Source organism: Colobus angolensis, unplaced genomic scaffold (assembly GCF_000951035.1).
Source record: "Colobus angolensis palliatus isolate OR3802 unplaced genomic scaffold, Cang.pa_1.0 Scaffold86, whole genome shotgun sequence".
In the NCBI taxonomy this organism is placed as follows: Eukaryota; Metazoa; Chordata; class Mammalia; order Primates; family Cercopithecidae; genus Colobus; species Colobus angolensis.
The window spans coordinates 6,102,251-6,116,030 of NW_012122487.1; the positions used below are offsets into that span (position 1 = coordinate 6,102,251).

The window sequence follows — 13,780 nt, forward strand, 5'->3', positions numbered from 1 at the left end:
AAAAAACAAACAAAAAAAAAACAGAAAAACTGGCTGGGCGAGGTGGCGGGTGCCTGTAGTCCCAGCTACTTGGGAGGCTGAGGCCGGAGAATGGCGTAAACCCGGGAGGCGGTGCTTGCAGTGAGCTGAGATTCGGCTACTGCACTCCAGCCTAGGTGACAGAGTGAGACTCCGTCTCAAAAAAAAAAAAGAGTAAAAATTAAATACTGCAAATATCAGAATTATTTTGCCTTAAGGGATTTTTTTTTTTTAAACTGGCCAGTGATGGTCAAAGTTTTTTTGAGCTTTGAGACCAGTCTTCATTTTCCAGATAGAATATTACTCAGAATCCAAAAATATAAAGCAGTGACCACCAAATGCAGTTTGTGGGGTCAAAGAAGATTTCTCTGAAGGGTTGTTTGAGCTGAGATCTGAAGGATGGAGAGAAATTAACTAGGTTGTCTGACGGTAAGGTAGAGGGTGCTGAGTATTGCAAAAGGACTGAAGGCCTCAGATTAGAGAGTGCTTGCTTGGGACGTTGGAGGTGTGGACAGGCCATTGTAAGTGGTTCCGAGGGAACATAGTAGAGTAAGGCTGGCGAGCTGGTATCAGGCTATGGAGGGAAGGAAGGGGGTAGGAGGCCATGTGAAGGACCAGAGTTACTATTCTAAATGAAATGAGGAAGTTTTAAGCAGGGTTTGAGTTCACATGATTTTCTTGAAGGGCTTACTTAGTCAACCATCATTGCCTTTGGAGTGGTCTTCCTTCTGGAGTCAGGGACACCATTTGTCATAAGTGCAGTAGTAATAATTCCTTATGGCAAGTGGCCAAATAACCAGCAGTTCCCAGCATGTCAGGCCCCCATAATGGTCCTACAAGGATGATAACACTTGAGAAACATCAGAGAGAAAAAAAATTGCTCTTTGCCCTTAGTGAACTAAGGATAAAGGAACCATAAAGGAATATAGTCAACCATTACTGCTCTGAGGCTAATGACCTCGAAGCTCTTGGCTTCCCAAGCTAGTTTTTTTCTCATCCTTCTTGGCATTTCATTGCTTGAGAGCAGCTGTTCCAGGAAATGGAAAAAGGATGGAGTTCACACTCAAAGTGGGTCTTTACTTTTTGACGATCCTGGTAAAATGCTTATAGGGACAGAAGGTTGAAACTGTCAATAAGAGTGTTTTTGGATTTGTTTGTTAATCTTGGTCTTCTTTGAAGGCAGAGTGCTTCTAAGAGAAGATCTTATCATCTGATGAATAGGTCAGTTGTCACTTGGGAGGAGGGAGTGAAATTGGTGGTGGCAAGAGAAGGGTGGATTTGTAGGAAGCATATCACTTTCCTGAGGGTTTTGTTCTAATTCTTCTCCAGATACAAATAAACATGACATTGGGCGAATTGATTTACTTCTGTCAGACTGATTCCTAGACTGTAATAAGAAGGAATTTGGGCAGGGTGGGGTGGCGTACACCTGTAATCCCATCACTTTGGGAGGCCAAGGCAGGTGGATCACAAGGTCAAGAGATTGAGACCATCCTGGCCAACATGGTGAAACCCCGTCTCTACTAAAAATACAAAAATTAGCTAGGTATGGTGGTGCATGTCTGTAGTCCCAGCTACTCGGGAGGCTGAGGCAGAATTGCTTGAACCTGGTGGGCAGGGTTTGCAGTGAGCCGAGATTGCGCCACTGCACTCCAGCCTGGTAACAGAGCGAGACTTCATCTCAAAAAAAAAAAAAAAAAAAAAAAGAAGAAGGAATTTGGATTCAGGGACTTCTCTCAGGTTTTGTTCAGCTCTTTACCACTTTGTTCTCCTTCCTACCTCTAAATGCTGTATTGAAAATATGTATTTTGGGAATTAATGTGCTGTATGTTTTGTCTTGAGGATTTCACAGATCCTTGAGAATATTCTGTGTCTAGTATAGAACTTGGGTTAGGATTCATTGATTCACTTGTTTTACAGTCAGGACACGAGTGGGGTGGAGGTCTTCAGAAATTAATGTCATCTGTTGCCTACACTGATGACATTATAGTAAGCAGATCAAATGTTATAGCTATGTTCTTGAAAGGAGCTCTTCTAGGCCTCTAAAGCTGGGCAGAACATGTTGTGTTCTCTGTGTTCTGTTTCATAGATTGCCTGGTTTTCTCTGGATTTTTGTGCTTCTTCATGGCTTCTTTTCCCTTGATAACATGACACATGGCCGATGACCTCAAAAAACCTTCTAGACTTTCTCTTCTACTGGTATTTAACTACATGTAATAGTTTCGTATTTTTCCTTTGAAGACTACCTTGTAATTTTAATAAGGGCTCATGAATGAAACCTACTAAATGGACAGTTGAAATATCCTACATCCAGGAAGCTGCATTGCAGTATTTTACTCATAGCCAGCTGGAATTCTAATAGATTGGTTTGCTGATTGTCCTATTAGTTTCTGTTTTGTTTTGCTTGAGGATTCAACTTTTCTGGATTTCTTTAACTTAATAGTTAAGACTAGTCTGTAAAGTATAGATAAAGTTAAAGAATTGTGGGTAAACTCTCCAAAGTTTCCTAAATCTTGCTTGGTGGGAGTGCAAATCTAATAGCCCATGCATGTTGTAACCATTGCCATTATTTGCTCAGTGGAGTAAAACAGAAAAGCATTAGGGAGAGTCACTGTGGAGCTTGATGCAACTGGTGTGACATTGTCTAAGAAAAGTTGGTGGTTTGAGGAACCATAACCCAGGAGCACTTGATTGAGTTTTTAAAACAGACAGTAGATTAAGGGCAAAAGTGTGTCGAGTTCAATCACCAAATCTGTTCATATGGGTATCTTATAACTCCTGGAACTTGAATACTTCCTAAGTTTACTCCAGGTTTAATTTCATTCTAACCTTGTGATGCTGTTAATAACCAACATTGCCCCACCCCTCAAAAAGCCCAAAAAACAAACAAGAAAACCTCTCACTGTAAAACCATTATTTTGAATTTGACATGAGAACCAATGCATTAATTGCTATTTTTCTCATAAAAGTTAACTGCAAGTTCTGTGTAAGAAATTTTAAATAGATAAGTAAGTGTCGCACAAATGAATACAGATATATTCCAGTTCTTTGAATATACGTGAACTGTTTGCTTATTGGTTGAATGCCAAGACCAAGGTGAATGAAAGTGGTCATCGAAGCTCATCCATCTTTTAGACATTTGGCACTTCATTGTACAAATGTGCACATTGATAATTTTGGCTTAAATGCTTGGCATTTTGTTTGGAAATCTGTCAGCTCCTTTGAAGTCTTTTAATTTGGGAGTGGGGGTAGATTAGACTGGAGTAATAATAAAGTAGGCTCTGCAAATAATTGCAAATACACAGATTATTTCTTTTTTATAGGTTGCCAACAGATTTTATACATTGGAACTTGACATTGATTATTTTAGGTTGTCTAACTTGTCAAGAAGTACAGTTTCTGTTACAAGGAAATAATGACGTTTTCGTTTAGAGGATGAAACATTTTCCACGACCATGAATCTGTTACTGGCTTCATTCAGCCAGCTGCCAGTGGAATCCAATTTCTAGAAGGCAGAAGCAGTGCCATTCACCCTTGCTGTTCTTTCATTCCTCAAATTTTAAGTCTTTCAGCCTCCAAGAATCCTTAGGGTCTTCCTCTGCCAGGTTAAATGTGTGAATTACAGAGTAAAGAGTAAGTTGAAGATTTGTTCCATTTCCTGCTCTCAAATAATTTTCATGGTTTTCTTTTTTCCTTTGGTGATCTACTTTCAGAATCTGAGTCACTAAATTAGTTTTATCAAAGGAAGAAAATGTACTTACTTAGAAATGGAAACAAGATTTGTAAGTTGGCAGTCACCTTGAATGAAAATACAGTTGGCCTTCTGTATCCACAGGTTCTGCACCCGCAGATTCAACCAACTGTGAATCAAAAATAATGCGAAAAATATCCAGAAAATGTTACACTGTTGCTGATGTTTCAGTATAGAATCTTTTCTTGTCCTTATTGCCTCAACAGTATAGTATATCAAATATTTACATAGCATTTACATTGTATTAAATTTTGGTAATCTAGGGATGATTTCAAGTATAAGAGGATGTGTGTAAGTGCTGCACCAATTTTTAAGGGATTTGAGTATTTGAAGATTTTGGTATCCTCAGAGGGACGTGGAACCAATCCCTACCACCCTGATACTGAGGGACAACTGCACTAGGTGAATACTGCCTTGCTTTAGCCAAGGTGATAACTGTGTATATTAGAGAGATAATTACCTTCCAATGCAGTTTTGTTTTTTGTTTATACCATGTTGGAAAACCGTTAGATATTTTATTGAAATATAATTATGTGGAGTTTTTGAAAGAAAATATGAAATATGTTGTTTGAAAAGCTTTTCACGTAGATTCTAAATTTCTCAACAAACCTTTTTGGCTTTTCACAGATACAAGCATTTATAGCAGAAATGTAGTGAAGATTTTTATACATATTCTGTAAAACTTAAGTCCCATTCTACAAATGATTGGAGTAGAAATAGGCATTAAAATGTGGTGGATTCATGCACAAGTAGGTGGTTTGTGTACTATAGTGTGAATATACTGTTTCTTATTTTCTTTAGGGGGGTATTTTTGTTCCCCTGGGGAAATAAACTTCCCATTTATTTTTCTTAAGTATTTTTAAGCTTGGTTACTTATTTTTTTAAGTAATCCCTGCCACTGTTTATATGTAGAACCCAAGTAGCATTTGTAGTTGAATCTTGTACATTAAAAATATTTTGATCAGCAAATATTTAACAAGTGCCTACTGTGCGTTAAGATGTTTATAGAATTGCTGTTTTGTTTGTGAATGTCAGCACTGGGCATAGATCTAAATCCTCCTCTTTGCAAACACCCCTGAGAATAGGAACTAAGGTGAGAATGTGTTTTGGCCTATATCGTGTTTTCTAGTCATTTCTATGTATTTTATTAGAAAAATATTTTTAAAAAATGTTTTGGGTTAGGGAACCAACCCGCTTGTCCAACTTGTGAAAGTCTGCGGAACAACACCACCATCAAAAAAGACAACATACTCGGATCAGGAATGTAATCACCCAGTCACCTAATAAAAAGAGTGCTTGAGTATGCATATGGAGCAAAAGAGCAAAACCATTCATTTGGTAAAGGGTGAGTCGGGGCCAGGAGACAGCGACAGAATGCTTTAAAAACATGTTGCCATTAATATTTAAGAAGAAAGCGTTCTGCGCCCTCTCCTCTCTTCTACCCTTCCTCAGCATTCATGTTGTAGTTTGCTCCCAAATGCTCACAAGTCCGCGCCAGACGGAAATTCGCAGAGGCCGCTGCAGTCCCGCAGAGGCCACTCAGGGGAGGGACGCGGGCGGAACAGTCGCGCTCAGTCCTCCCAGGCCGCCCCAGGCCCCAGGTCCTCTGGTGCCTCGTGCCGGCTCCTGGCTCGCCTCCCTTCTGCTCTGTCCAGCCCACCCCGCCGCCCCCCTGCTCACACATGCGGCCCCTCCCCCGCGCCCCAGCCTCTGGAGTCGCTTCGAGGCCATCTAGTCATACGCTGTCCATCAGATGTGTTTACTTTTTTCCTGACAGCCGACACATCTGGAGCACATATTCAGGTTATTCCAGTGCCACTAGACACATTCCACAAGATCATTTCAGCGGTTGTTATGGCGATCTTCCTCCCTCCAGTGATTTTCAAGTTGCATGACAGAAATAGCTGGAGCTAACCAGGGGGACAAAAGTCAACGGGATCAGGAAGGGCTTCTTTCACAGAATGAACTAATTAGTGACCCTGCTTTCTTCACAGGGCAATGAGCATATGGTTTAATAAAGTGAGTCTGTGACACTTTTTTTTTCTCTGTAGGCAAAGCTGTCACTGGCTGAAAACTTCCCTGTTTTTACTGGTGGGACCGTAGTCTGCTGTCTTTCAACAGAGTTTACTTCACAAGTAGAAAATGTTTGCTCCTGAGAGTTAAGCTTCAGAACGTATTCTTGGCTTCATACTACCTAACTATAGCAGGTCCTGTAACTTAAAGAGACAGTATTAATTTTATATTCATTTCATGGGAAGGATTTATGCTTACTCAAGACTAAGCATTTTCATTTAGGATTTTTAAGTATTATGAATTGATACCTGAAAGTTCAGGTAAATAGAATTTGTTGTTTGCTGTGGTTTTTCTATAAAATATAATCGATATTTCTCGCTGGAGTAACAAATTTATTTGAACCTGTGATTTTTTTTTATTGGGCAGAGTTATAGAATATTTTGGTATTAAAAGATGTGATTAAGCTACTCCATTTTTATCACATTTTAAGTAGCATGCAGATGTCAGGTTATGTCTGTCAATTTTTTTCCTGATGTACTTTTTACATTTTGTGTAGGATTTTATATGACTTTATAGTGTGAATATATCATTGCAGACATGACAATTTAGACCTGAGATCATTTAGTGGTAGTAGTAGTAATACTGCTTGCAGCTTGTAATAGATACATAAGGCAATTCTGTAAAGCACTGCCATCTTTGATTACTTTGTAAAGAATACAAACATGCCTCAATAAATGTTTTTTGGATTAATGGACATATCATATGGATTGAAACTAAATACATGTTGCCATTAATCATGAGTCTGAGATGTATAAATTATAGGGGCTCATTTTCTTTTCTTCTTTTTTGATTTTGTATTCCTGTACTCTAATTCAGTCTTGAAAAATGTAGCCAGCTATACATATTTCACACTTCTCCCCATATGTACCATGATACTCTTTTATACACGTGTACACATAGAATCTCTTAACCTCCTTTTCTTGATCTTTCACCAATACTCACAAATTCCCCTCCTTTGCACACACCCCATTTTTAGGTTTAGACCCAATGCACTTAAGTCGCCATGAACAACAGAGTTTATAGTTTTCCTTTTTGATCACATTACTCATGTGTTGACTGAGTTCTCCGGATTCTAGGAATATGACAGTGAGTGACAAGTAGGAGAATCAGAGCTGGACTCTCCCAAGCAATTGTCCTAATCTTTCTCCATCAGTACAATACCTCTTTCCTCCACGTCTTAGTCAAATCCCTGTTCAGTGGGTCCCACTGAGGCTGGTCGCAGCTGCTGTGGAGTACCTGCTCTTAGGAAGACTAGAAGAACACTGAAAGGTCACATAATTACATGTGAATTTAATTCACAGAGACCTGCTTGTCACTTTTCCTTGTGTTTCTCCTAGTTACACATTATTAACTGTGGTGCCTTTTAGGGCCTCAATTACTTGGGCAAATATGTATCGTGCAGAGACTGAGCTCAAGTTAGAATGCTGAGAGTGTTTGTAAAATTATGTTTTCCTCTCCAGATGTAACTTTACAGTAATTAAACCTAATGCAATGTAAGCATTATAGTCTGTTGTGGTAGCTATCTCCAAGTCTAATTGGTAACATCTCTTAAATCATAGCACTTAATGCCGGTTATCTGGGAACTGAAATGAACCAAAAAAGTTACATACATTAACCTTTGGTTTTTCTGCATCAGGTGAAGTGGATAGCTTGTCCCTTTATCAAAATCTGTCATCTGTATTATTTGGAATTTTGATAGCATTTAGAAATTTTTTTTCTTATTTAGATAGCTCTGTGTATCCATCCATCCATCCATCCATCCATCATTTCTTCTGTCTTTAGGCTATTTTGCATAGTTTGTTGCCCTGGATTTGGAGACTTGATCCAGCATAGAGCTATTGTCCACTTGGGTTATTGGGGGTTTCCCTTTCTAAGTAGATGATCAAAATCCATGGTGAAAACATGCTTGCCCTCCATAAAGGGCTACTTGTTTACTGTATTTCAGTCATTTTTCTGCCAAAAGTAAAAAGTAAGAGAGTCCAAAAAATAGAAAAGAATCTCAAGTTTAAAATTTTCTTTTGCATTTATTATACCCAAGAATATGGCAAGCAGCTTAATTTAATCAAGCAGCAAGAGTGCCAGACAGTTTTCCTGCGTGTGATAGCTAAATAAATAGTGGACCTCCGTATGGCAGTGATAATCGCAACTTAGAGGGTTTTCTCAGTTGTGAAATGTTTGTGTTAAGGATGACTTTTTTGTTGTTTTTGTTACAGTCTGACAGCTGAAGATGCTTTTAAAACCTTCTAGTCACTTAGAGCAGAGCTATACGGCACAGGCTTGGTGGTTCTAAAAGGCAGGTCCTATCCATCACAGAAACAGCAAGTCTCTGGGTTATGGGGGAAGATTGAGGGGTGGGGGAGTGAAGTAAGGAGAAAGGGGGGCTGCTGTGTCCAGTTTACATTTGTCACCAGTGACTAGCTTTTAAAAAATGTATTAGCTGTGCATGCTGGTAAGTAAGATCCAGCTGCAGGGGATTATGGCTTTGAGTGGGTCGGGGAGCTTGGAATGCATTCAGTTCCATCAGGGGATTTGTGTCCCTCGTCATCAGCCTTAACATTGCTAACACAGTGAAGATTAGGAACAGACCAGTGTCACCTGCCCTGAACTTTGAAAACCCTGGAACCATTAAACAAAGGGGGGTGCTAGTTTAGAAAGTGTCCCTTCTCTCTGTCCAAAGTGTTTGTCAGATGACACATGCAAAAAAAAAAAAAAAATACAGTTATGCTCAGGTGAAGGGCTGTCTGTAGTTGAATTATTTTCACAATTTACTGAACTTGTCACAATCGTAATTTCTAATGAAAAACACCTTCCACAAATAACTTTCAGTTAATGAACATTTTTGTGAGGTGATTTCCAAATCAAAATGAAGAGTCAGTAGTAAGGAGGGAATGTTTCTGAGCTTTAATCTCACTCCATAGGAGAAAAAGATTTTGCTTGGTTTGGGTGACCCTCCCCTCCTCCTCCTCCCCAGGAAGAAAGTTAAGAGAACACCACAAAGGTTTACTTTTTTCAGGGATTTTGAAATTCAGCCTACATGCCAGCAAGCAGTTTAGAGGCAGGAAGTCTTTTCTAGTAGTGCAGTCATGAACTGGTAAACTAGAAGCATCTGTAAAAATTTAGAGGGAATATCAGCTTTCTCAAAGCTCCAGCCCAAGTGTAATGAGGTGCAAATGATAGCACTGCATAACCCTTCCCCACTCCAATTGTGGAATGAGATATTGAGACAAAAATAAAGAGGAGAATAGGGATTTCAGAACTCTACTGTACTGAAATAAATTTTGTTTTTCAGATGAAATGGCTTTTGAGTGACTAAGGATAGCCCCAACTTTGACGGTTGATGAGTAGCAAATAAATGATTTTCAGCTCAGCATCTCTAGGTACCATCTTTGAAAAGTGGTTGCTTTTGGGGTGTGAGTGCATAAATGACATACCTACTCATTCGGCTGAGTAAATTAATGAGAATTTTTAGTATAAAGTAAACTTTCACTGATTTGTATCTTTGGCAGGCACCTCTCTCTTTACAAAAAGAAAAAAAAAGGTGGGGGGTAAGAAAAAAGATGTGATTTGTTTGAAGGAACACATCTGGGGTGTGATCTTCTATATCTTAACACCAGATGGCAGGTTTAGGCTGACAACTAAACCCAGTTTAGCCTGGTCAAACCGTATCTTCGTTTGTCCTTTTCCTCCTCCCCTCCCGTACAATCTATGCACAGGAAGTAGAACAATTATTTGCACTCCAGGCTAACAGTCCTCTTGTATCTGTGGCTTTGGGTTCTCTTTCACTGTGCCTCTGCTGTTTATAGACAAGTTTGGCTTCCCTTGGCAACACCTGAAACAGGTTCCCTCTGTGGCTCATCGTTTTTTTCAGAGGTATGTTTTGTCGAGGCAGAGGTGTGGTGCCTTTAGGTGGCTGGTGCTTGTCATGACAGGCATGGCATTAGCTGGGCCGAGCAGTGACTAGAAGTGACAGCATTGGTTTGAGGTGCCAGGGGGCCTCTCATTCATCACTCCTGCTGGAGCATTGAGAATATGAAAGCACCTCAGAGCACCACTGCTTATCAAGGAGATAACAGTTAGGGAGAACAGGGCCAGGAGGTGACTGAGGACAGGCAAGTGCCTTTCCCTCCCTTTATTTTCTTGTAGTAGATTTTACTTGAAAGAGTGTCATATATGTGGCCTGTAGAAAGAAGGAATACAAACAAGCTGTGCCCAGGGCCTCAAAAGAAGGGACCTTTGAATTTCCAGAAGTTTGAAGTCTTTTAATTTCTGCCCTTAGACTTAACGGTTTCTTTGTGCGTTGTGTCATAAAATGACCAAACATTAAAAAACCAACCAAAAAAACCCCTTCAACACTTCAGGGAAAAGAGTCGGTAAATAGTATATTTTCCTCCTCACTGTCGTTAGACACATTACCTCCTCAGTGATAGTGGTAGCAGTCACAGCCTATTTTTATTACTGATTCTCAAAGGACCAGTGTCAGAAGTTTCTTATCACCCCTAACCATTGGGTTCCTTTGTAGATTTTCCAGGAATTAGTTTTAGATTCTCGCTACTGATTAATGGACATATGTGTAATCTATGCAAAGAGCTACAAAACGCATTCAATTAATCCATTCTACAAACTAAGATTAATTATAATTGTCTGTAGGCATCTTATAAGGTCACAATTCTAATATAATTTGGTAGGAGCTGTTAGGGATTTGAATGAAATTTCAAAATCACCTCCACAGAGAAGGAAAAAGACCTTTAGAACAAGTCGGCAGAGCTTGAAGTTACTTCCTGAGATTTCTCTTCTTTCATAGTTCAGCTTTCTGGGTAGTCAAAGATCACCTGTTTAAAAAAAGAAATAACTCCTGGATACCAAATATTACTATAGTTATCAACATCAAGGCAATCAGAATTTTTCTGAGTAGATTTTAAATTGTTTTTGTTAAGTTACACATTTCAGTTGTAATTCTTTTTTTTTTTTGAAACAGGATCTCACTCTGTTGCCCAGACTAGAGTGCAGTGGTGTGATCTCAGCTCACTGCAACCTCTGCCTCCTGGGCTCAAGTGATCCTCCTATCTCAGCCTCCCGGGTAGCTAGGAACACAGGCATGTGCCACCACACCTGGCTAATTTTTAATTTTTTTTTTTTTTTTTTTTTGTAGAGACAGGATCTCGCTATGTGACTCAGGCTGGCCTTGAACTCCTGAGCTCAAGTGATCCTCCCACCTTGGCCTCCCAAAGTGCATGAGCCACTGTGCTTGGCCTGGCAGGTGTAAGTCTTACATGTCACTATAGAACTATTTTATATATAATGTTTGACATGCAAACTTTTCTACTTGGTATTTTAGAAAAAGAATTTGTTGGTTAGAAAATCACTGAAGAGAGTTTAGTAAGAGTACTGTTTGCTTTTTAATGAACTATTTACTATGGTTCTTGTAAATAAAACAAAGCACCTTAGTTAATTCTATTCAGAAAACTTAGCTCAGTTTCCTAATATGAAGAAGAATGATTTGATAGCTTGGATATGTAGAGGCCTAATATGGTTTCAATCATTGTGTGGAGGAGGACATTACATTGATGAGACAAAACCATCTTCTAGGTTCTTGAAACTACTTGACCAATTACAGTAATTTGAAGAGGGGCACTTCCTAAATAATACTAAGTTCAATTCATAGTATGAACTTTTGAGTTCAAGACTTCTGTAATTTTTCTTGGCTTAAAAAAAATTCAAATTTATAGAATAGTAACGATGTTGGAATGTTTGATTAGATTTTAGTGTTCCACATAGTTGACTATAATAATTTCTGAACTACAATAGTCAGTTTCAGCTAGAATATTTCCATTTATTCAACACCACGTTAATCTTTGCTTACTTGTCACACACCTTTTTAAAAAAAAATCTAGGCCGGGCGCGGTGGCTCAAGCCTGTAATCCCAGCACTTTGGGAGGCCGAGACGGGCGGATCACGAGGTCAGGAGATCGAGACCATCCTGGCTAACACGGTGAAACCCCGTCTCTACTAAAAAATACAAAAAGCTAGCCGGGCGAGGTGGCTGGCGCCTGTAGTCCCAGCTACTCGGGAGGCTGAGGCAGGAGAATGGTGGGAACCCGGGAGGCGGAGCTTGCAGTGAGCTGAGATCCAGCCACTGTACTCCAGCCCGGGCGACAGAGCGAGACTCCGTCTCAAAAAAAAAAAATCTGATGTGAATTTGCTTTATTGCATTTGACACGTTTGGGCAAATGACAACAACTTTGGTGTTTTAAAAATGTTCCAATTCCAGAAATCAGCCTTCAAATAAGCTTCAGGCAGTTTCCCAGTAAGTTCTTAATGGATTGCCGTCTTTCTGCCCATCTCTCTTTTAAATTTTTTCCTTAAAGGCCATAATGGGGGAAACTAACTAGTTCTCTCGAGATGGCTATACTAACCCTACTTTAAATACCACTGAGAATTTAAAAGGCTGTGTTTTTGCATCTAGGCTCACTTGGATTTGAATAACTGATCTCTGACCGTGGGCAAGTCTCTTAACTTCTGTGTCTTGGTTTCTTCTATTTACAAAGAAAGATAGGCCTATTTTAGGTATGTATTAGGGTAATAGGTGGTAATGTTAGAATATAGAGTCTAATATGAAGCCTAATATATAGTAGAGGAGGGTACAATACTTGATAATTACTGCTGTTATAACCTCCTTCCCACAACCTCCGCCTCCCAGGCTCAAGCGATTCTCCTGCCTCAGCTTCCTGAGTAGCTGGGATTATAGGTGCATGCCACCACACCTGGCTAATTTTTGTATTTTTAGTAGAGATGGGGTTTCACCATGTTGGCCAGGCTGGTCTCGAATTCCTGGCCGCAAGTGATCCACCTGCCTTGGCCTCCCAAAGTTCTGAAATTACACCGCGCCTGGCCTGCTCGAATCCTTTTAAGCTATCATTGCCCTAGTTAGGGGTTTTCCCATTGCTGTTTGATTTTCAGATTCATCAATTGAATACTACCCCACTGTAAGCTTTTAGTGTTTTTTTTTTCCCTGTATATACTTGGCCCATTTCAAGTTGAACAGTTGTTTGTCAACTTCAAAAAAGACCACTTGTATATATAACATGATCTGTATTTGTGAGAAATATTTTTCCTCTAGGACCAAATTATTAGTAACTTTACTGAGTCTTAACCTGCAGATATCATCAGTGTGGAATAAAATATGACATGCTCTGAGAGTAACAAGCTTCCCACTTGGGAAGTACCTTGGTGGCTTTTCATGAGAGGAAAGGCATAGTTATTTAAGCCTGGTTGTGCAGCTGAATAAACCTATCATTTGAATCTTGGTTCTTCTGCTTCCTAGCAATATAACCTTGGACAAAACCTTTTACTTTTTTGGACCTTATTATTGCTTTTTTTTTTTTTTTTTGAGATAGTCTCACTCTGTCGCTCAGGCTGGAGTGCAGTGGTGTGATCTCGGCTCACTGCAACCTCTGCCTCCTGAGCACAAGTGATTCTCCTGTCTCAGCTTCCTGAGTAGCTGGGATTACAGGCGCCCACTACCACGCCCAACTAATTTTTGTATTTTCAGTGGAGCTAGGGTTTCACCATGTTGGCCAGGCTGGACTTGAACTCCTGACCTGAAGTGATCTGCCTGCCTTGCCCTCCCAGAGTGCTGGAATTATAGGCATGAACCACTGTACCTTGCCTATTGCCATTTTTAGAGATTAAAAAAAAGAATACATATCTCACAGAGTTGTGGAAATTAAATGAGATGATATTTTCAGAGTACCTGATATTTTCAGAGCACACACCACCACGCCTGGCTAATTTTTGTATTTTTAGTGGAGATGTCGTTTCACCATGTTGGCCAGGCTGGTCTCAAACTCCTGACCTCAGGTGATCCACCTGTCTTGGCCTCCCAATGTGCTGGGATTACAGGCATGAGCCATCGTGCCCAGCCTGGACTGCATGTTTCTT

The 13,780-nt window shown here is 39.9% G+C and overlaps 1 protein-coding gene across 2 annotated transcripts in view; it reads left to right on the forward strand.

The window, feature by feature from the left end:
- Nucleotides 1–2,107: 2,107 nt before the first annotated feature.
- Nucleotides 2,108–13,780, forward strand: part of BNC2 (basonuclin 2) — a 443,555-nt gene continuing 431,882 nt past the window's right edge. For both annotated transcript variants that reach the window (XM_011930373.1, XM_011930374.1), the window contains exon 1: nt 2,108–2,217. In XM_011930373.1, the coding sequence (XP_011785763.1) occupies nt 2,173–2,217 (45 nt within the window). In that variant the 5' untranslated portion in view covers nt 2,108–2,172. The remainder of the gene's footprint in view (nt 2,218–13,780) is intronic.